The sequence below is a fragment of the Coturnix japonica genome, chromosome 7, assembly GCF_054131305.1.
Source record: "Coturnix japonica strain WE chromosome 7, WE-NBRP24, whole genome shotgun sequence".
NCBI lineage: Eukaryota > Metazoa > Chordata > Aves > Galliformes > Phasianidae > Coturnix > Coturnix japonica.
Window position 1 is genome coordinate 12,046,022 of NC_140669.1, and position 22,327 is coordinate 12,068,348.

Genomic DNA, 22,327 nt, shown 5'->3' on the forward strand with positions numbered 1-22,327 from the left:
GGAGTGTGTAAAAGGCAACTTCAGGGGAGAAAAGGGGTGCAGGGGGAGGAGGAAGAGAGCTTTGGTCATGATTAACAAACAAGAACATGAGTAAAAGATAATAATTTATATTCACTTGAAAGCACATAGAGCAGTGCATCAGACCAAAACTAAATTCAAGCTGAGATAAACTAGAGGTGGTATATTAAAATATTTATTTGAATCTCTTTCTTTTGCTGTGGTGCATTGCAGGTAAATGCTGTGAAGTTTGGGAACTTACATTTAGTTCAAACTTGAAGGATCTTAATTCCCTGTTGTAAATAACCACATTATTATTAGTGTGTCTAGTACTGGCAGGTTTCTATTTCAGTTTCCTTTTTCTTTCTCCCCAATTCAGAGCAGACTAATGTCCAACGGGCCTTTGGGAAATGATGTTGCCTTATCTCTGAAAGCAGTGAAAGGCAGCACAGAGGCTCTGTTGTCATCAGCTGGATTGCCACCGTGCCAGCAGACAGCTGAAGTCCTTGCAAGGTAAATTCTTGGTACACATTCCATATGGGATGGAGAGGAAGCGTGTGCCCTCTTCCTCCTTCTCTTTTTCTTCCAAGCTTTATGGGAATCAGAGTTGGTAGCAGTTTCCTCTTGCTATTCCATTCTGCTGTACTGGTGAGGCACAATTTGCTGCCGTGACCAGTTCTGTTATTGAACCTCTTAAGAAAAGGAAAGCAGAAAGTGGGTGGCAGTGATGTGTTATTGGAAGTTAGTTCTGTTTGCCCTTCTGCAGGTTGTCCACTGGAAAGGTTTGTTCCTGGGGCTTGTTAGATTGAAGCAGCAGCTATTGCTACTCTTGGGAATGATACTTAATTCTTAGTTTGCTCCCATCAACACCTCTCACTTTATAAGTCCCTCATGGCAGATCTATCTGTTTGTAGAAGTGCATTCACGGGGCGTTACTTTTTCCCCTTCCAGCCCAGTCGCTGAGGATGCTGCAGTGAAAACGAAATGTTTACTCACCACTGAACTCTAGAAGATGGAGCTTCTGTACTTCACACCCAGTAAAAACTCAAATCTTCCGACATCTACAAGGGATCCTTCTGAAAGACTTTTGCATGGGATGAAACTCTTGCTGAATGGGAGCAAAACAGCCAGCTGGTTTGCTAGAATCCGGGAAGAGACTTTCACATGAATTGCAATCTAACTGGAATTACAGTCTGAGCCGAAATGTAAAAACCATGTGAAAGTTTGATCTTCTCCCTCAAGAGAAATGAAGTATCACACTGGAGGAACAAAATGTAGTTGTGTTCCACTCACACTTGGTTTAGTCTTACGTACCCTGTGCTGCCTCTCCAATGTTACGGGAGGGTGATCACTGAGATGTTAGCTCTGTTTGAACACCGTATCCCTGTGCTTTGTAAAGAAATAGTGGGAAGATTAGGAGAACTTGTAGGGCCACCTTGTGGCCGCGCTGTGTGTGGTGGCTCACAGTAGCGATGACTGTTTCACGTGGCCAAGATCATTTTCTTCTGTGTCGTTAGTCACCCTGGGTTTCCTTTGTTGTACTGCCACACATGCTCCTTTTGGCCTTAAAGCTCTTGGTAATCTTTGCACCTCTTCTTACAGGACAAACTACTTTGACTGGATCTGAGCTGTTCATTGCCACCAGGAAAAGGAAAGTTAACCTGCCAAACTTCTTTTAGCGTTAGCAGATTGCAGCAGAGGTCTCACGTTTCAACACCGGTTCTTTCATTTCCTCTGTGACTCAAATACAGTTGTGTATTTAGGCTACAGATGTATGTTTTTTGTTTTCAGCATTGAAGTAGTGAAGTTGTGAGCGTAACTTACTTCAGGAACTGCTTTTTGGTTATTTCTGTAGTCATTCAGGGCTAGGAAGGACAAGATTTCCCTTGTTTCTGGTCATGTTGTTGCTAGGTATTGGTTTGAGGTCCTGTGCTTTGGAGAATACTTCACACGCAGGATAAGGTGTGAGGGTACAACTAGGTCAGTTCTTAACACCACCTTGAACCCTGTTCTGCTGTTCTGGTTGTGTATGGGACAAAATACAGAGTAAGATGAGAATGGGGGAGAGAGATGAAACATTCCCAAGAGCAGTTTGCCTGCTTCTACAAGAAAGGTAGGAGCACTTGCAAGAGTGTGCTCCACAGTGCTGGAAAAGGCCTTTTGGTGCTCAGGTGAAATACAGGATAACACACACAGAGTGAAGCCTGTCCTGGGCTTCAGGATCCCTGTGTAGAGGTAGAATGTGGAGCCTGGGAATATATCCTGTGAAAATACCAGTGCAGAGTCAGAGGAAGGAGAAGTGTGGAAGGCCGGGGATGAATTCCACATCTCTAAACAGGGAAGCACAGTTGAAGCAACTGGGATCCTTCTCAGGAAGAGGTTTGTACATATGACTGGGTTTGGAGGATGTTTTCTGCACAGTGCTGCTCTTTATAACTGTTTATATACACGGGGTTCTTAGGAACGATTTTAAATGTGAAAGTGAGTTAGAAACCTGTATGCACAACTTTCTTTGTGCGTGCCTGCTGCATGAACGTAACTGTGTGGGCAAACAGTTGGACCAAAGCACTGTGCGCTGTGCAGGTAAGCTGGTGTCCTGCTGGGCTGCTGCTTGCAGATTAGGGGATGTCGTGGGTGTTCTTATGGCTCTTCTCATGAATTTATCCAAGATGCTGATTGAGAGTCAGCATTTACACAGCCCAATGCCACTCCTCAAAACCTCAGAGGCCTTAATAGAAAACCATAAGGACCATTGGGAGCAATTGTGGCTGACATACGTTACAGGGAGTGATGAGCAGCCTTTGCCTGTGTAACCTAGAGTCAGAATTGATGGCAGGAGCTTCAGGCACACTTCCCCACTCACAGCACTGCCAGCTAAAGGGGAGCTGCTCTTTGGGTCCAAGTGCTGTGCTTCTGGTAGCCAGTGCTTACCTCCTATCATTGCTTCCAGCAGAGTACTGGCTTTTCATATTTGAACCCTGAGCCTTATTACATATTAAAACATAAAAGATGCCCGATTCAAATATCAAATGTCTTAGTGTGGATTAACGGAGTTGCCAGAAAAGTTCCTGCAGCAAAAAAGGGAAGCTATGGCTGCGACAGTCTGCTGCCTGCACAAAGCCAGCACTGTGTGGGGAAACTTGGCACTCACTATCGATCTGTTTGCTCAGCAGCTGAGCTGGCATTCACCAACTACATGTGTTGGTTTTGTAAATAGACAGAACGCAGAAGCATTTTCTTTAAGGCATGTTTGATATTTGACTCTTCCCATTGGGTTCAGGAGCTCTGTGAACTGTTAGCTTGAATTTCTCCCAGAAGTATAATAACAGAAGTTTACAGTTTTAAAGTACTGAGTGCTAAATACCGTCATTAGTTTCCTTCTGGGCAATCACATATAGCAAAAAAAGAACCCAAAGCCTAAAAACCAAGTAAGTAACGCACGGTTAATGTGGCCTCCTAAGTCCCCATTGTTACACTGTCAGCGTGGCTGGAGTGATGGTGATGGAGGGAATGTTGAATTTAAATTCCCACATGGGACAATTTCATCGAGGCAAGGTTTTCCTCCACTTCCAATAGCCAAATACTTGACGTTTTACTTAAAAATTCAACATTTTCAGCTTTTAAGTTCAAGAGCTGCAATTTCCAGTAGAATTGAGGCTGCAAACCCAGCTCTTCCCAGCAGTGTCCTGGTAGCTGAAGGAAATAGGCAGATCTGTTTAACTCAATGTAGCTTATTTAGCCATTCCATTTGTTTGTATGGGGAGCCTGAAGAGACTGAGACACCACAGCTGTGTGATCTGAACAGGCACGTAATATCTGAACGTCCTGTAGCTTAGCATCACTTGTTTTGTTTTAAAGCTACAGGCCTCGTGTTGTGACTGACCATCAGGTAACGTAGCATCACTTACCACTTGTACTTAATCAAATGGGAGTGGACAAGAGGTTCCTGCAGCTAATGCTATAGAGTGTCAGTGAGTCCCAGTGTGCTACTGAGGAGTTTTCCTACCATGGCTATTTATTGGTTGATGGGCTGGAAGGTTCAGTCACCCCCAGAAAGCTTATTTTATCTGTATATGTTTAAAGAGACTGATACATGAAACCTCAGTGTTAATCTGATGCTGGGATGCTGGCAGGCCTGCTGACCACTTAAAAGCTTTGAGGGCTGGAAGGAATGAAGAAATACAGCTACGTGCTGCGCTGTGGTCATTTGGAAAAAGCCAGATCCCTTAAAAAGTTATATATATGTTCCTATATATATATCTACAGATATCATTTTTCTAAGGACTTTATGAGCTGCTGACTGACCTCCAGCCTGTACTCACCAACTTGTACCCTTGTGCTGTGCCTGTAGTGCAGGTGAGAGATGGATGCATAGGAACTCTGTTAAAAAAGCAATCAGAAAACAAAAGAGGGGTGATTCACCGTAAAAGATAGTTAGAAAGCAGCAGTAAAACCATGTAGCTAATTAGATGCATTAATGTCACGGCTAGACAGACAATCGTAGCTTTGATACCAAAAACCAGAACTCCGTGCTAATGGCCTTCTGTGATGCAGGTGTCATCCACGTGTGTTTGGTCCGAGTGTCAGCACCACAGAAGGAACGGGCTGTGCCCATGTGCTGGGATGAGGGGTGGGCACTGCTGTGTGTGCTGTGTCACAGCAGGGAGCCACGGGGCTTCTGCTGAGTGCACCTCCTTAGTGTTGTTGGGCTTGAGCACTTTGCTTCCTAAACACACACCCACCCCCCTCCCTGTAACTGGAGAAACCTATTTTTGAAGTACGTGAGAGTATTTTTTTAGCTAGATTTTGTTAAAGCCACACTAACTGCTGTATTTGTACCTTTTTATATGTAAAGCTCGGCGGCAGCTCTCGGTGTATAATTTATTTGGATTTTTTTTTTATAAAACAAAGTGCACCCTCTTGCTCCTGTTTCACAGTGGTGATGTATGACCGGCTTTGGGCGCTGCACTGCCATCCGTGTAGAAACTGTACACGGGAACGAGAAACTGTGATCTGTGTAGTCCACAACCCGACCTGGAAATGTTTGTGCTGTAGTTGTGTCTGAAATACACCACGTCCCTGCGAATGTCTGGGGGAGTCGTTCTTAAGCACTTCTGTGCTGCGCTGTGGCAGGTAGAGGTGGCTGAGACCTGGGTCAGTGGGGCTGGCAGTGCTGCTCCCTGAGCTCACAGCCCACAGGTACGTGGCTGACAGATGCTTTGCCACTGAGCCTGCCAGTTAAAGTGTAAGATTCTCAGTTTCTCAGTGGCGTATCACAAGGAAGTGATTTCACACAGGGTGGAACATGTTGCCCAAGGAGGCTGTGGATGCCCCATCCCTGCAGGCATTTAAGGCCAGGCTGGATGTGGCTCTGGGCAGCCCGGTCTGGTGGCTGGTGACCCTGCACACAGCAGGGGGTTGAAACCAGGTGATCATTGTGGTTCCTTTCAACCCAGGCCATTCTGAGATTCCATTGAGTGCAGTAGTTCCAGCTTAATAGCGGAGCTCCTATAAAGTCATTTCCCTTGTGGCATGTTTTCTGTGTAGGTCAAACTAAGATCCCACTGGTGAGTGCCTCAATTGTTCTTCTAATGCATTTATAAGAAAATATATTGAAAATAGATTGGCTTTTCTTTCTTTTTCTTTTTTTTTTTTTTTAAAGCCACCCTCTGTGTGAAGTGTCTGTATTTTAAAAAAAAAATCCTCCTACTATTCAGGCATTTTGACATTCAGAAAGCAAGTAGTAATTAAAGACAGTGAGTTGGAGATGCTTAAGGCTGATAGCTTTGTTCTCATGATATGTGATTTATGATCCAATAGTACATCTCACATCTTACATGAGATTACAGAACGTTGCAGCCTTTTGCTTTTATTCTATGGATCGAATCAGGCTGTGGGCTTAGCGAATAAATGCAAACTTCCCTTTTTCAGAGACACTTTAAATCATCACTTCAGTGACAGCCCTTCTGCTCCGTGTCCAGCCAAAAAGCAGTGCTGGTTTGTTACTAAGTAGCTGCCATCAGCTGGACTAATTCCATTCATTATTTCACACAGGCTGCCTCAGAGCATTCAGATGGCTGCAGCTTTTAGTCACTGGCTTGGGCCCAGGATGAATTCTCACGAACTGCTGCAGGCATGGAGAAATAACAGAAGCACATTGACAGAGCTTCTGCTGTTCCTCTATATCAGATAACAAATGTACTGCTCCAGGAAAGCAGGAGCGGAACTACCTGGGTATAGTTGGTGGCACCGACTTCTGAAGCAGGACAGCTCAGGGAGTATCAGACCATGGTATGAGCAAGGATTACACGTGTAGGTCTTGGATATCAGAAGTGTTAATGCAGCCCCAGCTCAGCTCACCTTCTGGGAGGGGAGGACGTGGAGGAGATGGGCACGTCCTGCAAGCTGCTTTTTGCTCCCTATGCCAGGCCTTCTCCTTAGAGCTGGCTCGTGTCCTGCCTGCACTGGCTCCAAGTAAATGCTGCGCCCTCTGTGGGGCTGCCAAAGGGAAGGGAGGCTGGGGGAGCACAAAAGGAATGGCAGAGGCTGGATGGCATTTTCCTGGGCTGCTGGGCATCCCCAGGATACACGGATATGCCAGGAGACCTTCTCATTCCTTGGCAAATCACTGCTTTATTGTTAAGCTTTCCAGATAAATTTTATTCCCTCATCAATCCTAGATAAAAGTCTGTATATTACAGCAGCTCTCGGGATAATGCCAGAACAGACATGACAGCCAGAGAAAGAAATGCTTGCTGCTGAGTTAAGGCTGCAGCGCCCTGCATGTGCTCACCTGGTTGCTGTAAGAAGCTCTAAACGTGTCTCCTCCATGTGGGCAATTCATGATCCTGGAGAAGGAATCCAAAGCCTGAGCAGCAATAAGGCCTGCAGGATTGCTGTGAGTTGGCTGGTGCTTGCGGGAGTGCTCTCTTTGTTCCTAAAGGTAAGATCTTTGTTGTTTGGAAAATGGAAATGTGTTTTTTAAGCTCGTGAAACCTGAAATGCTGGACAATGTTCTCTCTCCAGAAAACCCCTTTCTTGGTGAATCATGAAGTTTTACACAAAGGAAAACAAACCTGACAAAGGCTCAGGATTTCCCTGGTGCAGAGGGGAAATGTGTAACACACTTGGTGCTGTGCACTCAATGCACGTGCTCTCTGCTGTTGCAGACACACTATGCAAGGAAGGTTCTTTGAAGAAAAAGCCATTAGGATTCATCAGCTCCCTCACAGCCAAACGTGACAGTAACATTCCCAAACTGCATTACACTGCAGTCGTAGAGGTGTGTGTCTTCTGGCACACTGCAAGATGAGCAAACACTTGAAATGGCAGTTCTGGAGCCAGTAGGGGGTGCTGCAGATCTGATTTTCAATGCAGCATCAGCCACAGCAACTTAAGGCTGTAAGGTGATCAGAAGGGAAAAGTAACAATGGCAGCAGAGCTCCAACAAGCTCCTCCCGGGAACTGTAATTTTTATGTCAGTTGTGGCTTACACATATAGAGAGGTTTTTGTTCATGTAAAAAGAAAAACCTGTGCATAGCATGTGTGAGAAGGGTTTGTTCTTTTCACAGCAAACTGACAGAAAACTGAAAACACTGTTTGGTTCATTGCCTCCCAGCAGGTTGGTGGGGATTTGTCCTCTTGCTTTGCGTTCAAAGGGATGAGAAGCTATCAAAGCCCATTTGCCAGAATGAGATTTCAGAGAAGCTGGACAAAGGTTTGCCTCCAATGACCAGCAGCACATTGGCATCGCTGCTGACTTCATCTCCTGCAGCTGCAGGCTGACAGCTGGTTCCCTCTTGTTCCACAAGTGCAGTAGCAGCAAAAGTCTCCTTTTCTGAAGAGATAAACAAAGGGGCAGACCCGTCCTTCACCAAAACTCTTGTTGCTCTCTTTGGGTCTTGTTCCACATCTGAAGTGGTTTGAAATGCACAGAAGCCCACTGGCTCCAGAGGGAAGCTAAAGGTTTTCATTTCAATGGCACCACTGTCCTGGTTGCTGAACGCTCGGTATGCGAGCTGCTGGCGGAAGTAGCTGCAGAAGTGGGAGTGCTGGTGGTGCTTCTTATTCTTCCAGGGACTGGGGATTGTATTAGTGAAATCTGAGGTAGTTTGAAAGCCAGCGCCAATTCCCAGCATGCAGTGATACGTTTTAGGAGAAAAGCTTGCCTTTGTAATGCCACTCAGCTTCTTCCATGTCTGTGTATGGAAATGGTACTTCCAGAGGTCTTCGTTAGGACTGGAGTTGGAAATCCCTCCACCAAGAACCAGCATTGAGTCTTTGAAGACTACTGAAGCATGACCTACGGCTGGAGGAGGTCCTTGGCTAAATACAAGAGAAAACAGCAATTGCAGGGACACCAACAAAAGAATCTAACAATGATTTTAGCCTCTGTTTTTCTTCTGACTCAAGAGAATGACCACTGAACAGCTGCATTGTGGCATCAAAATGATATTGCTGACACCTGCACCAATGTGTTACCAACAGCCCTCCCTAGCAAAGCCAAGTGGAGCCTCAGGGATGGCAGTGGTACCAGGTCTTAATCTGAGTAATTCCTTTCAAGGAAGATAGGAATCTATTTTCCCTCTGCTTGCATGCAGTATCGTATGGTAAGAACCATTCTCTTTCTCTGTCAATGCAGATTAACAAACAATATTCTGTACCTCGTTCTGATGTTATGCCAGCTGCTGTTTCCAAAGTCCCACTTCCATAAATCTTTCTGTTCATTCAGCCCCACCAGTCCTCCAAAGAGGTACATGGCTGCACGATAAACCACTGCTGAATGACCATGGCGAGGTCCTGGGCCGGTGCTGTGAGGTGGGGTGGAAACATACAACCATGTTCTTGTATCTGAAAGGAGAGTATTGATTCATAAATTTACCAAATTTATCTTATTATTTGAAAATGGATTTATTTCAATAACAAAGTAACCACTTTATTGGAAAACAGGGACGTTCTGCTCTAACCTTACTATGGTAGAAGTTAACAGTTTAATTTCTGACGCTGAAGAAGTGCAAAAACGTAGAATGAAAATATCAGATGCTGCACGGCAGATGCTATGGAGATTTTATTTACAGAGCAGTTTTTCCTGTGGCTTAGGTAATTCATCGGCTCTGTCATGGAAAGATAATTTCCCAGGTAGAAGAGGGAAATCAGTCAACAAAAACATCCTTTCATTAATGTCGGTGTTCATTCTTCCTGAGAGGGAATGAAGGATGAGATAAACCATCATGCATTTCAACACAGCTCCCAAATGGCCACCAGATAACAAAAGCTTTCCATTTTAGAAAGTCTCTGGGAATCATCGGGTTTGCAGCCACAAGACTGATGTTGAATATGCCAACGAAACCATCTCCTGCCAGGTTTATATCCCTGTGTTCTGTTCTAGATTGGAGATTCTGGAGATGGCGTCAGCAGGCTGAACTCATGGAAGGTCTCTGCTGCAACTGGAAGATTTTGGTAAACCCTGAAGAATTCAGTGAACAGAACCAGGCTCCCTGATTTCTCAGCTCCAAAACTGGCAAATATTGCAGAACTTCTTCCAGTGTAATTCAGTCCAACCGATTTCAGCTGGGGATTAGTTTAATTGACAGAATTCGTAATTAAATGCTGCTGAACAGAAGCCAAATCTAACTTGTAACATTACTGCCAATAGGAATTTTCTTCACACAGTGAACCACGCTATTCCACAGCAGCCATAATTTCCCACTGATTGTACTGCATCAAAATGTAACGAACTTTTAAACTTACCAAAATGGAAAGTCCAGAATTCCTGTGAAATGCCTCTGATGCCAACGTATCCCCCATAGATGTACATGCTGGCGTGGTGAACTACTGCACTGTGGCCTTTTCTGTTAGTAGGTGCCAAACTCTGAAACAGTTTAGTAATAAAGCAAAAAGAAATGTTAACAGACCAAGTCATATCAATCCGGCTTGGCAATATTTCCAAGTAACAAAAGCCATTCCTTTGGGTTGTGCTAAAATTCTTTGAAACTACAGGATAAAGCCACAACTGAAGCAACCCCGCGAGTCATTCTTTACATGCAGTGATACAAAACCAATCCATTAGACCATTGCCTCAGTGCTTAATGTAAGGTTTCATTTAAAAGCGGCAGTATCTCTATGTGCTCAGACTACAGAAATACAAAATGCTGCAGCACTTTGCATTTTAAAATGTATTAATGGGGCTGCCCATCCGTACTCAGAGCCCCGTTTTAAAAGCATTGGTGGTTGCAATGAATCATCTAAAATTGGTTTTCTTTATAAGGATTTTAGAAAAAACAGAAAAAGTAGTAAGAAGAGAGAGGGCTTAAAATTTCAGTGCTATATAGAAAGTTAAGAGCAGCAATTTTAAAGAAGGAAAAAGCCTTAATTATTGCAAGTGCAAAGAAATAAAGTGTGGCCACATGTCTCCGAAGAGATTAGTTTGGAACTGTTTGGCGGAACATATTTCAAAGCAATCTGTTTAATCAACAAAGCAACAGGCATTTGATTCACACATTCGCCACTTCCTGGCTCCTTACCTCCATCTCTGCTGGTACGTGGCGGCCCTCTGTCCATCCTGCAGAATCTGGGGGGTTATTTTAATAAAGCGCAGTTTATATCCCGGACCACAAGAGGACACTCCTCCGACATCAGTGCTTCAACTTACAAATCCAGTTCTCCAGTAAATCTCATCTTGGTGTTTTCTACTGACAAGGATGCAGAAATCTGCTTCCCCTAACGCAGCAGCACCGGGGAGCTGACAGTTTGATAGTTTTCCTGTATCCTTATCTGCTATCAAAGCACTGAGATGCCATATTGGATTTTCTGTTTCCTAAAGCTAAATTCTCACTGTAAAAAATAACCTGTGGCTTTCTGGACTTGAAGAATCAACATCTTTCCAGTGCAGGTACGGCTCCTGTTATTTATTATGTAACCCTTACAACCACAGCCTCATTTTTCTCATTCCTTTTCACAGATTGCTTAAGACCAGTCCTTGGGTAACAGTCAAAAACCACTGATCTGAAGGACCAGAGGTACCAGATACTCAGCAGCTGGTAAGAATAAGGAAGAATTACAAGTCCGTGTTATTAAAAGCTACACTTGCAAGGAAAATACTGAAATAATGACCACGAATAAAAGGCACAGAACTTCCGAATAACTCGTTCACAATTTTCACTGGTAAGTACCGTGAGTGACCTTCTCCTATTACGTGTATGGTACACAGAAGCTTCTATCTGAGAATCTCTGCTGTAGCAGCAGGTATTTCCATGTTGGGAAATAAAGGCTAAAACAAACCCGCTGACTTGGGGTTACGCAGTGAAGTAGCAAAGAGGCCATAATGTGGCCGAGCAGAAAATGTGGGGCAGGGAGGAGGAAAGCAAAAAGAGACATGAAAGTGCATTAAGCTTTCCTAAGTAATAATAATAATAACACTAATAACCTTGCAATTAAAGGAAGAGCTGATTCCTTTGAAAGCTTTAACAGCCTAATTTTAGAGGAAAATCGTGTCCTCAGTTTTGCACACATTTCTTCTTGGAAAGCAGGTTGGTTCTTACTGCTTCTTAGTACCTATGGCCATGGAATGTCCTGGCTATTGTGTATCATACCTGTGTCATACATCCAGAGAGGGGTTTTTGCTTGTGTGAAAGCAGAATCCACCATTCCACCAAAAATATACAGGGTGCCCTGCAAAATGGAATGATATTTACCATGTACAGGTAGGCACGTAGCATGTAAATAATTGCAAAAATAACTGTGTGAATAAAAGGCTGACAGCATCACAATATAATTAACAATAATGCAAGCGATAACCTGGTAAGAATTCTTGAGGTGTTGCAAGCCACCAACTTTTAATTGTGTTTTTATCCTCCCCAGCAGGAAGCCCCGCTGAACATTGTGCTGTTTGAACAGGGACGGCATCCCAGAAGCACACACTTCATCACTGTGTGGGAAAACGTGAGGGATGCACACCTGGAGCTCTCTGAGACATTGCTCAGGTAGTAATATTAGGTTACGTGTGACTGTAGGAGGATTGCATTGCACTGCAGCTCCTGATATCCTAAATTCTGATTCCCCTTCACAAGTGAAGCTGTAATTCTTATTTGTCTTCACTCCCCCGTTCCTTTTCTATGCAAGTTCCTAAATGAATGTTTTCATGCTGTTGCTTATCATGCAAATGAATTCAGAGCAACTGTTACAACTGTACAGCTAAGTCAAAGAATGTGCTGCCAAGGTCTGTATTTTGTATTACTATTATGTACTGAGTGTTAAGTGAGGAAATCAGGGAGCTGCACACGGCTGCTAAACTGAAATGCTGGGACTTGATATGGAAACATGCTAGGACCCTGTGCAGCTACACTCAGAATGGCACTGACACAGAGGCCTTAGTACATAATAACAGATAGAGTTTTATTTTACTGCACATTAGGAAAATAGGTGTTAGGATACAGACAACGTAAATTTTCCTTTACTACCTTATAAGCCACCATTGAATGTTCTTCCAGTTCTCCTGGGCCATCTCCCGAGCAGTCCAGCATTTCCCATTCATTCCTCGCTAGAAGCCAAAGCTCAAGTTAAGTTAAGACAGCAGTGAACTCAACATAAAGACAAAAAGAAAAAGGATCAGCTTTGGATGTGGCTGCACACCCAGAGTCAATGAGGCACGAAGGTTAACAAACACTTCTTCATTTACCTTCTTCTACTATTGAGGAGAGTGAAAAAATGCCACTCTGATGCAGGCAATCTTAAAATAAATCTGCCTTGGGTCATCTTGCCTCTGTTAGTTCAGAAGACTGAGGCACCTCCCCCACAATTCCACAATTAAGTGCATTTTTCTATATAGCAAACGTATGTGGAATGGCAGTTTGGTTTTTACTTTAATGCTATATGGTTAGCTACACCAAAACCCAGCTATTCCATGAGCACAGTTCTGAGTTTTATCTACTAACAACAATTGAACAGGAAACACTATACATTAAATCTCAGAAAATGTCATATTTGATGGTGCATTACTAATGCAGTCTTACAAGGTATTGTATTCATGCGCTCCTTTTGTGCGCTCTTCCATGAATAAACTATTCCCATGTTAAAGATTCAATAAATCTCTGTCACATCCTTAGCTAGAAATAGGATGTTGTAAATGAATCAGTATTTTTGGCCAAACAAAGGATCTCAAAGCTCAGCCTTCTGGGACACCTACGATGGGAACAATCCCACCATTTGCCCAATGATCATAATGTAGTTCGTGCATCCTTTGATCTCTGAAAGCGTTTATGAAGCTTAGGTAGCTGCTTGAAGTAGAAGATTATTTTGATGGAGGAACCAGAGCTGTTAGCTCTGGGGTGTCCCCAGTTTCACGATGACTGGATGCATTTTCCTCTTTTCTATTGACCAGTAAGTGAAGGGGCAAACTTACCTATATTGTACCGCCAAAAGTCTCTGAGACTGGTGGTGTTCCGCCCTCCGTAGAGATAAACAAACCCCCTGCAGATAACACAGGCGTGTTTGTATCGGTCGCAGGGAGAGGGCTGCCTCTGGGCTGCAGATTTCCAGTCGCGGTGTGCAGCTTTTCCTTTCATGCTGACAATTAGGATCCTATCCAAGTATCAAATGCCAGGGGAGGGTCCCACAGCATCACAGACAGGGCTTAGACACTCCTTGGTCTGTAAAAAGACAAAAAAAAGTTTAAAAAACAACCCCACTAGATTTAAAAATAAACAAAACAAAAAAGCTTCTGCTTTACGATAAAAGATTCCAATGTTTTCTTTTCATTCCCATCAATCACAACCTGACCATTTTTGCTGTCTGTGATAACCAGAGAAAAGCACGTACAGTGCTGATTCAGAGCCCGGGACAGGTGTGTTCTTGGAGCTGTTTTTCAAAGCATGTTGGTGAGCTGAAGCCACAAACTACAACGTCCTGCACCTGCAGTAGGATAGAAACCAAGGGCCCGCCTGCTTTCTCTGTGAGTTCCAGGTAAGCAGCACTTGAAACAGAACTGGGAAAGAGCAAATACCAGGATAAGAGCAATTCATCAGCGCTTGTCCAGAATTTTCTTAGACTTTCATCCCCAAAACAGCTGAAATTAGGATCTATCTGGCAAAAAAAAAAAAAGGCACTATCCCTTAGTTTGCCACAAGATGTCACTGTGCTCTGTGGAGATGGGAACACTGGGATTCTACGCTTATCTCTCAGCCCCTTCAAAATACACCATGCCCAATGTTTTAAAATACATCTTATGAAGCATTACAAATCAACACTAGGTCAAATTCAGGGGTTTGAGTCGGTGCCATCATCGAATGAGATGACAAAGACTCCTGATTTCAAGACTGTGTCAGTGAGAGCTGGATTCCCCTTCAGGATCCAGGACTGGAAAGGGACAGATCCGGTTCTGTTGGTACAGACACACCCTGTGCACAGCATCCTCCTGCATAAATTCTGAGCTCAGTGCGGTGCTCAAAGGCTCTCCCTTTGTGGGGAGAGGCCTTGAATTAAAGCTCGTTTCCCAGGTTAATTCAACAGGAAATGGCAAAAAAAAGCAGCAATGCATCTTGTCCGATCACAAACCACACCCAGGTACAGCTTCCTGCAAACAGTAACTCCAACTTTCTTTTGGCCTTCTACCTCCCGCTCCCTCAGAGGAATCTGTAGCAAGTTGAAGCTGTTTGTATTTTATTAAGCCTTTGTCCGAACTGTCACAGTGACTCCTGAAACCACAATGCCAAAATGAGACAGTGTGCTACAACGAGAAGCTTCAGCTATTAACTATTCCATTCGCAAAAGCTGTATTTTCACTGCTGATGAAATCTGCACTTAACAATTCTTATTCTCAGTGTCAATGACAGGAAGGTGCTCAGGAACTGCTTACAGCACAGATCCCTGCAGGCCGGGCCGTATGGAAGCAGAGGAAAAACAAAGATTACGGTAAGACAAGCCATAGAAAATAGCTACAGCATATTAATAAGGAACGCATCCAATCCTGTCTAATTTGGTTTTGTTTATTATAAAGATTATCTCTAGGATTTACTGTTTGTAAGACTGGGATAGACTTGGTGACAAAAGCACTGCAAGACAATCCGTTGCAGCCCTTCTGTTAAGGCGAGCTCTTCAAGTTGGGCTTAATTCATTTTATGACTTTGTTTTTATTCTTCCTTTTAGCATTTTGTCTGAAAGAAGATGACATTGGCAGCATTTACAATAGTGTGTGGCTCTACCTTTTTTCCCCAGGCAAATTAGCAGTTGTGAACCATTGATGCGTTATATGTGCCCAAGTCCATAATGCTTTATGGCACGCCACGGAGAAGGGAAAAGGCTGCAGCCATAAAATACAGCTCCTCTCTGACTCTACCAAACCTGGGCAGCCACACTCAGCTCATCTGTTTTTCAGCTACTTCCACAGAGAAATGGGGACAGAGACACCTCAGAGGTAAAGCACTGTCAGTTTGCTGATGTGGTGCTGCGTGAGGGCTCAAAGCTGTTACTGCTACCGCTGATATATAGCTTAATGGGAAAGAAAAAGATGATAGGTCTCTGCTGTTAATACTTAACAACAGTAAAAAGGGCTTGTCCCCTTCACTTTTATTTGTTCCCGGTTAAAACTGGTTATTCTTCTTTCTAAATATTTCTCATTATTGTTCTTCCTACACAATCCTTGACTCCCCTCATATAAGCATCCACAAAAGATGCTCCTGGTTTTGTGCAGCAGATCAGCAACAAAATGCAATCCGTGTGTTTGCCTACCCTGGCTGAACTCCGTGTAGGGCATGTGAGCAGGATGCAGGACAGGAGGCCAGCCTGGGCTTCCGGGTCTCCTCCCATTCGTACCTGCTGAGCATCAGCACGTGGAGGTAGACCTGCAGTCACCCAACACATCAGTTAATACATTGCTTCCTTCCACCATTTGGATAAGTTAACCAGCTCGAATCTTATCCTTCATCAATGGTGTCTTTAATTATAAATTTAACTCCTAGATTGCCTTTGTAAAGAGCCAGACTCAAAGAGTTCACCAACTGCCTCCCTTGCAAGTCCTGCTTCCACAGAAAATCTGCTGTTCTTTTGAAACTGATGCCACTGAGCTGCACCCTCTGCTTCAGCTCTGTAAAAGCAAGATTAATTATCCAATAGGAAGCTCTAATTTCAGCAGGATTAAAAAAAAAACAAACCACCAAACCAAACAACCCAAAAAGACAACTCGGGACATTTGTGTGCAACTTCTCCCCAGCCAGCTGTAATGTACAAGAAATGGCTGCTGCTCTCCAAACTCTTCTGCCGTTTCCTCCTAAAAATAAACCCCGTGCAATCAATCCCGATTGTTTGACGGCGCAGACGAGGACGTCGAGAGCTGCAATTAGCACAGTAAGTACAGCACAGAGCGCTCATCAATTAATGGTGCCACATTACTGCTTCATAATGAAAATAATTCAGGAAATGTGGAAAGACAGAAAATGACTCCAGGAAATGTAGTTTATACGCTCATTAGATAATTATTTATATTTCTATTAGATGTGGTTTCTCAGACGAATGATTTAGTGAAGTATTTCTTAAATACACGCTCATTAAAGCTTTTCTTCTACCTGGGTCCCCCGGTTCATTTCCATCTGTTTTCAATAGATGGAAAAGTTTCAGATTTAAGAGGATTGAGCCTTTTGGAACGCAATGAGAAATGGAATCACTTGCTGTGGGAAAAAAGGAATTCCTGCTCTTGTTAATGGCTCAGCCCTCAGCACCTTTCTGTGCAGAGTACTTCATTTTCTTCTGGATGCCTCAGTGCTCTTAAAGAGTCATTACATTTGAACAGGTCTTCCTGGATCCTACCTATCGTCCACCCCTCGCTTTAGTCCTGGCTTTATTCTAACAGCTGCTCCGACATGACTGCACGAATAAGAAAAAACTTGGAGCAGAAACCTGTAAGAAAGTTATGATGGCCTGATTTGAACAAAAGCACTTGTTTTATTTGTTTGGGATAGTTTAGAATGAAGGGTCTGTGTTTTTTTTTCAGCGTCTCACGCATACTGCCATTGCCTTAACATGTGTCTTAGTACCTCGAGGTTCACTGTTTCGTTATTTCCTAAATTCAAGTCGTTAGGAACTGTCTCCAGGTTAAAAATAAAACAAAAATAATACAGAAACTACTTGGCAGCGACGCTTAGCTTCAGGATTTCAACTTTTCAACAAGCGCAGGGTGGCTGTGGCAATACAGAATAACAGTAACGTTCCCGTGTTAGTTAGAATTCTGAGCCGAAACGAGGGCCTTGCTTTGTGCTGTAAATGTGCAGTTCCTGCGTGACTGAGCAAGCAGCTGGAGGAGCCGGGGTGCAGGGAAGGAGATGGAAGCCGGCGGCTGAAGGATGGGGGCAACGCAAGACACACAGTGGGTCTGCTGTGATGCAGAGGCTGGGAGGAAGGCCGGCACTTTGGGGTAGAACAGTAACATCCCTGTTCTCCTCATAAAGCTGACTGCACGGATCTGAAAATTTAGAGAACATCCGAAGGGCTTTCATGTTAAACAGCTCTTATTTGAATTTTTACAAGAAGTGAATTCAGGGTGGCATTCTTAAATGTTATCAATGTCACGTTTCAGTGCTCTTGAATGTGTTCTGCAGTGAAGAGGTATTCTGAATGAAGCGACTACTCCAAAGCAGCCACGTGTAATTAGCAATTCTATATGACATATCTTCTGTTCTCTGGCACGTAGCTACCATTCCCGGAGTGTACCTGGAGCACCGAGGGCAATGCACCCTTACTGCAAAGCAGATGAGATTGAAGTATCCGTCCCTGTGAACAGCAGCTGCTTCTGGAGCACTGCGGGTAAGCCATTGTCTTCCTTAACTCAGATCACAGTCATGTTAAAGCTCTGCACTGAAGATTTATTATTATTATTATTATTGTTATTATTATTGTGGTGTTTTTCTTTTGTTAACTGACCTTTTTGTTATCTTCTCCCTGTGCTCTTTTCCAGAAGTAATCTGTTGTCCTCATTAGCATGTAGCACTATTGCCTGTTATAAAGCAAGTCCTTAAGTAGTAACAAATATAATAACGTAAAACAAAGAAGTATAAATATATTTATAATAAATTCTAAATATATAAATGCATTTTCTGCAAGCTAGGTATATTGCTTGCTTTTAATTAAACAATCACAAGTGGGTTTGGGATAATGCAGTAAATGTTTCACCTCTTTCCCAAGCGCTGTGGAGGGAGAGCTGTCTGGAAACAAGAATTCACTGAATCTTCGTATGTCGAAGAAATCGCCTTCTTCACTCCACCAAAATAAGTCTTATGGTACAGATGAAACATATGTTTATTTCTCCTTATTTTCTGTTTATTTTCCTTAGTAAATTAGAATCTGTGTTGTTGCCTTTTTTTTTTTTTTTTTTAATAATTGGAAAAAATAATAGAAGATGTAACTTTGAGCAGTAGATCTCCCCAGGTGTAAGCTGTTAAATCTGTTTCCCCACAACTGCAATTAACCACTTGACAGCAATCCAATTTTTGAGTTAAGTTTCTGGGAAGGAGCTTCCAGAAATAGGTATCAGTAGGTGACGCAGGTTCAGCACTTAATGGAAATATAAATGCAATGCCCCAACCATCCCCGATCAAAAGTTTATGCTGGTAATGGATGTGAGTACATGTGGGTTGTATTTACTTCTGGACCTAAACAGGATGCTAACTTTAGAAGTCTGATCTTTTTGGTTTTCATTTAAGGTGACGCTGGTGACTCCATCCGCAGGGATGGCAAGTGCTCGTTCTCTCTTGTGGTCTAACTGTGTATCCAGGATACCTGGCCTGGTTATAAAGTGTCACACCAGCAAGATGGTCCTTTGAACATCGGCTGAGACAAACAGGTAATTCATGTTCTAGACATGGCACAGGAAGAAAATGCAATTTCTGGTTCTCATGCAGTTCCTTTCATCCACACAGATGAAACTCTCACCACATTCTAAGGGCAGTCTAATATGGACTTGGCCTTTTACCCTTTCCTTGGAAGCAACTTGCACTCTCACCAGAGGAAATAGGCCATTCCAGTGCACAGGTCATCACCCCTGCCACTCAGAAACAGCAGTTTTCAACATTCCTAGAAAGCGTCTTTTGGGGATTTTACAATAACTTTACTAGCTGGATTCCTTCAAGGTAGATTTCTGGAGGTTCAATATAATACATCTGTATTCAGGTGTAACTGAATCATCTTGATAACTCGTGAACTGCCATTAAAACAACTTCCAGGTAATTAATCTCCTACGGGCGACTCTACTTGTACTGAACAAGTTTCCAGGTTAGGAAGAAAGGATGCAGTTGAGATGAGTCAGTGGCTGCCCTGTCTGCTTACCATCCTCAGGTATGAATTACAGTATTATGGTATTTAATGCACAGCTGAGAGTACATCAGTTAATACTGTTTAACTTTAGTAATACAATGTATGCTCGTAATTTTACTTGCTTATTGTTTATAGTCTCTGATGGAAGAAAAGAAACATCTACGGTTACACTTGATTATGAACTCAGCGTACCACCACACTTTATGGAAGACAGACAATGTACTTTTCCTATCCCAGAAACATTTTGCCCTTAAGACAAGCACAGAACAATGGGGTAGGGACAGTATACAAGGCTGCAAGAACTGCAGAAGCTGTAGCTCGAGGAAAGCAGAAAGAGAGTGTATTTGACAATGAGAATAATAAAATATTCCAGCTGGTAAATATTAAAACATTCAGATATGATGGTAAAATTGCAATGAATTTAGATGATACACTGTAGTAGGATTTATAAAAGACATCATGACTTCTTTGTTGAAAAAGAATCAGATGGCACAACTGGAAAGACTGTCAGTACAAAAAGGATCTTTTATAGAGAAAATGATTTTAAGCACTCACATGAAAGATGGTTGCATAAAAACAAGATATGATTGCATAGCTGGAATAGATCACATACAAAGGAGTAGTCAGCTTGTAGTTTGGCAAGGAAAGAAAAGGTGTCAGGCATGCAAAGTCAAAATAGCTGTGCTGCCTCACAATAACCTCGATGCCAACAGCTACTGGGCTGCACCAGGAAATGGAAGAAATACAAACCCACATAACTTCAATACATAAAGAAGACAGAAAGCATATAAGTAACTTTACACATGCACGTTGTCGGTCCAAATTCAAATAGAATTACTCATGTGAATAAAACCAGTGATAGGCGTGAGCTTGCACAATGTAGCCTAGATACCAAAGCAAAAGAAAGACCAACTCTTTTGTTACAAAGCCTGGAAAAATGTTTTGCAAGCTGTTTTCATATTCAGGCTCAGAATGACAGGGTTCATTTTTGCCTGGCTCCTGGCTTTCTGAGAAATCCCCACTCCCAGCTACTGTAGTCCAGCATTCATCCCAGGCCAGACATACTCTGGCTTGGGATTTGGATGGGTGCATTTCTTTGTCTTTTGCTGGATGGAAGGCATTCTGTCACTTTACGCTCTTTGAGCATGGAAAAGGGAATGGGCAAAATGAGGGATGTACGGGGAATGTCCCCGAGTGGAGCACAGCGCCGGCCCCACTGCTGGCCTCATGTGCTGGAATCCGCTTCCTTCCTCACACACTCAACCTTTCGTTTCATACCTTCTGGGTGATGGCTGTGTGCACTGAGGTGTCTGCTGAGCATTGCTGCCCTTGCCGCCAGGCCTGTGCCTGCAGCCCCTCTGGGCACTGCCCCTCACCATGTCGTCTGGATTTGGGCACAAAACAAAAACAAAACCCCAGCATAACCACCCTGCTTTGGCTCCAGAGCGAATCTTGCCCGGCTGGCCCTGGGTCACCCGTCCCTCAGCCCCCCGGCCCAGCTGCCACACGTCGCCCCTGGCGCAGCATCAGGAGGGGAGCGCTGGGTCGGGCCCGCCCGCAGCTGGAAGGGCTCCGCGCAGCCGCCCAGCCCCGTCCCACCCGGCCGCGAGCCCCCTGCCACCACCACCCCCTTCCTCACCCCACCTCCTTCTCACCTCCCGAACTGCGGCCCGGCCCGGCCCGAGCCTGCGTGGATGCGGCCGGGGCGGTGCGGAGCGGAGCGGGTGGCTCGGCCCGACGGGCGCGGCCTGGTGGTGGCTCGGGGCGGGCGGTGAGGGGTTGTGGCCGGAGCGCAGCGGGGAGCTCAGTTCTTGGGTGGGAAGGGGGAAGAGTGGAGAGCGGCTGCTTTGTTCTGTTCTCAGCTCACTGCCCTTTAAGGCAGCGTTTATCTCAGAGCCTCTGCACGAGCTTCAGACTGCAGTTCTGCTGCTCGCTTGGGCTCCCGCCCTTGGCTTTCTATCTATGTGCTGTAGCCTCTGTAGTATCTTTTTTGTTCTCTCTCCACTTCTCCTTCACAGCTACACGAGGTTTCATAACACCACCAGCAGTGAAACTCCCCACCCACACGGCTTCTCCTTGCCGTGTTGACGTGTTTTCCTGCCCTGGGGTGGAGGTCGCTGCTGCTTTGTTTGTATGGTGCCTGGAAAGTAGAAGTGTAATTGCTTTTTCGAGTTATGGTAAGTGGACACCAATAGGGACACCCAGCTCAGAGCGATGCAAAGCGTACGGTCTGGACTGGGTGAATAATACAAGCATCTTCAACTACAATTTCATAGAATCATAAAAGCGTTTGAATTGGAAGGAACATTTGAAGGGCATCCAGTCCAGCTCCTCTGAACTGAACAGGATACCTACAGCTGAGTCAGGGTGCTCAGAGCCCATGTATGGCAGTGTTGGAGTATTATGCTTCTCAGCTTTTCATGCTAGAGGGCTGTAGGAGCTGTGGAGAGGCTGATCCGGGGCTTCAGTACGTAACTTTCCCCGTAGCCTCTTAATTGCCTCCTGCTAGGGACTAAGAACAAGAAAAAAAGAAAGAAAAAAACAAAAAAACCAACAAAAACAAACTCCAAAACATACCCACACATCTTTCATAAAAAGAAGCCTGAGATCATTAGCTAACATTTGGAAGTCCCTCAAATTAACATGCGTGAAGGACTGTGGCCAAACTCCCACTGGCTCTCATAAAAGCAGCAATCAGTCCTTCAAGCAAGATTCTCTACAGAATAACACCCAGAAGCCCCTGCAGAAGGGATTTGCCAATCTCACCATCTGACTAGATTAAAAACAGCAGTAACAATGTGATAATTGACAGGAGAAACTTCCCTGACAAGGAATGAATCAGTGTTTATTTTTAGCCCTTTCCCCCAATGCTTTATTTAAACTAAAGATTAACTAATTATTTCCGTCATTATAGCGTCCTCACTAGCAACAGAAGGTGGCGGATCCTTCTGTGTCTGCTGGTTTGCTGTAGTTCTGTTACTTCACATGGGCTCATCCCTTGAGGTCTGCACGAACCCGGAATGATGCTCTTGT

General features: G+C 44.0%; 3 protein-coding genes and 1 long non-coding RNA gene across 9 annotated transcripts in view; 3 read left to right on the top strand and 1 right to left on the bottom strand.

Annotated features, from left to right (window-relative positions):
- Positions 1-5,083, top strand: part of EPB41L5 (erythrocyte membrane protein band 4.1 like 5) — a 40,978-nt gene extending 35,895 nt beyond the window's left edge. For all 3 annotated transcript variants that reach the window (XR_014948289.1, XM_015868631.3, XM_015868632.3), the window contains 2 exons: positions 377-510; positions 949-5,083. Coding sequence is in view for 2 of the 3 variants with exons in the window: in XM_015868631.3 (XP_015724117.1) it covers positions 377-510; positions 949-1,006 (192 nt within the window). In the remaining variant the exon portion in view is untranslated. The remainder of the gene's footprint in view (positions 1-376; positions 511-948) is intronic.
- Positions 172-20,982, bottom strand: LOC107316772 (kelch domain-containing protein 3-like). 2 transcript variants are annotated; one of them, XM_085553230.1, is made up of 8 exons: positions 13,398-13,560; positions 12,457-12,536; positions 11,590-11,668; positions 10,522-10,568; positions 9,749-9,869; positions 8,662-8,848; positions 6,791-8,323; positions 172-4,377 (listed from the first exon to the last, which is right to left on the bottom strand). In XM_085553230.1, exons 1-7 carry the CDS (start codon positions 13,558-13,560, stop codon positions 7,651-7,653), a joined length of 1,350 nt encoding a protein of 449 aa, XP_085409356.1. In that variant the 3' UTR covers positions 172-4,377; positions 6,791-7,650. The 2 variants fall into 2 exon arrangements, with proteins under 2 accessions (XP_085409356.1, XP_085409357.1); XM_085553231.1 differs by lacking the exon at positions 10,522-10,568 and adding an exon at positions 20,950-20,982 and having other exon boundaries at positions 3,229-4,377; positions 13,398-13,644.
- On the top strand, positions 13,820-15,347 carry LOC146760072 (uncharacterized). The gene is made up of 3 exons (XR_014948295.1): positions 13,820-13,957; positions 14,815-14,905; positions 15,209-15,347. It is a non-coding gene; the product is annotated as an uncharacterized LOC146760072 (long non-coding RNA).
- Positions 16,201-21,705, top strand: LOC146760073 (uncharacterized). Of its 3 annotated transcripts, XR_014948290.1 has the most exons (6): positions 16,201-16,336; positions 17,676-17,788; positions 18,167-18,261; positions 18,685-18,824; positions 18,901-19,110; positions 19,204-20,289. XR_014948290.1 is itself a non-coding variant. In XM_085553232.1 (3 exons), exon 3 carries the CDS (start codon positions 20,583-20,585, stop codon positions 21,576-21,578), a length of 996 nt encoding a protein of 331 aa, XP_085409358.1. In that variant the 5' UTR covers positions 18,344-18,824; positions 18,901-19,110; positions 19,204-20,582; the 3' UTR covers positions 21,579-21,705. The 3 variants fall into 3 exon arrangements, 1 of the variants encoding a protein (XP_085409358.1); XM_085553232.1 differs by lacking the exons at positions 16,201-16,336; positions 17,676-17,788; positions 18,167-18,261 and having other exon boundaries at positions 18,344-18,824; positions 19,204-21,705; XR_014948291.1 differs by lacking the exons at positions 16,201-16,336; positions 18,167-18,261; positions 18,901-19,110; positions 19,204-20,289 and having other exon boundaries at positions 18,685-18,826.
- The last annotated feature ends 622 nt before the right edge of the window (positions 21,706-22,327 follow it).

Excerpts from the sequence above, each read along its gene's own strand:
- LOC107316772 (XM_085553230.1), bottom strand. The coding sequence starts at position 13,560 with ATGAAAGGAAAAGCTGCACACCGCGACTGGAAATCTGCAGCCCAGAGG. Across the intron at positions 12,537-13,397 it reads CTTTTGGCGGTACAATATAG|CGAGGAATGAATGGGAAATG; the intron begins GTAAGTTTGCCC and ends TTTGGCTTCTAG. Across the intron at positions 8,849-9,748 it reads ATTCTGGACTTTCCATTTTG|ATACAAGAACATGGTTGTAT; the intron begins GTAAGTTTAAAA and ends CTCTCCTTTCAG.
- LOC146760073 (XM_085553232.1), top strand. The coding sequence starts at position 20,583 with ATGGCTGTGTGCACTGAGGTGTCTGCTGAGCATTGCTGCCCTTGCCGC.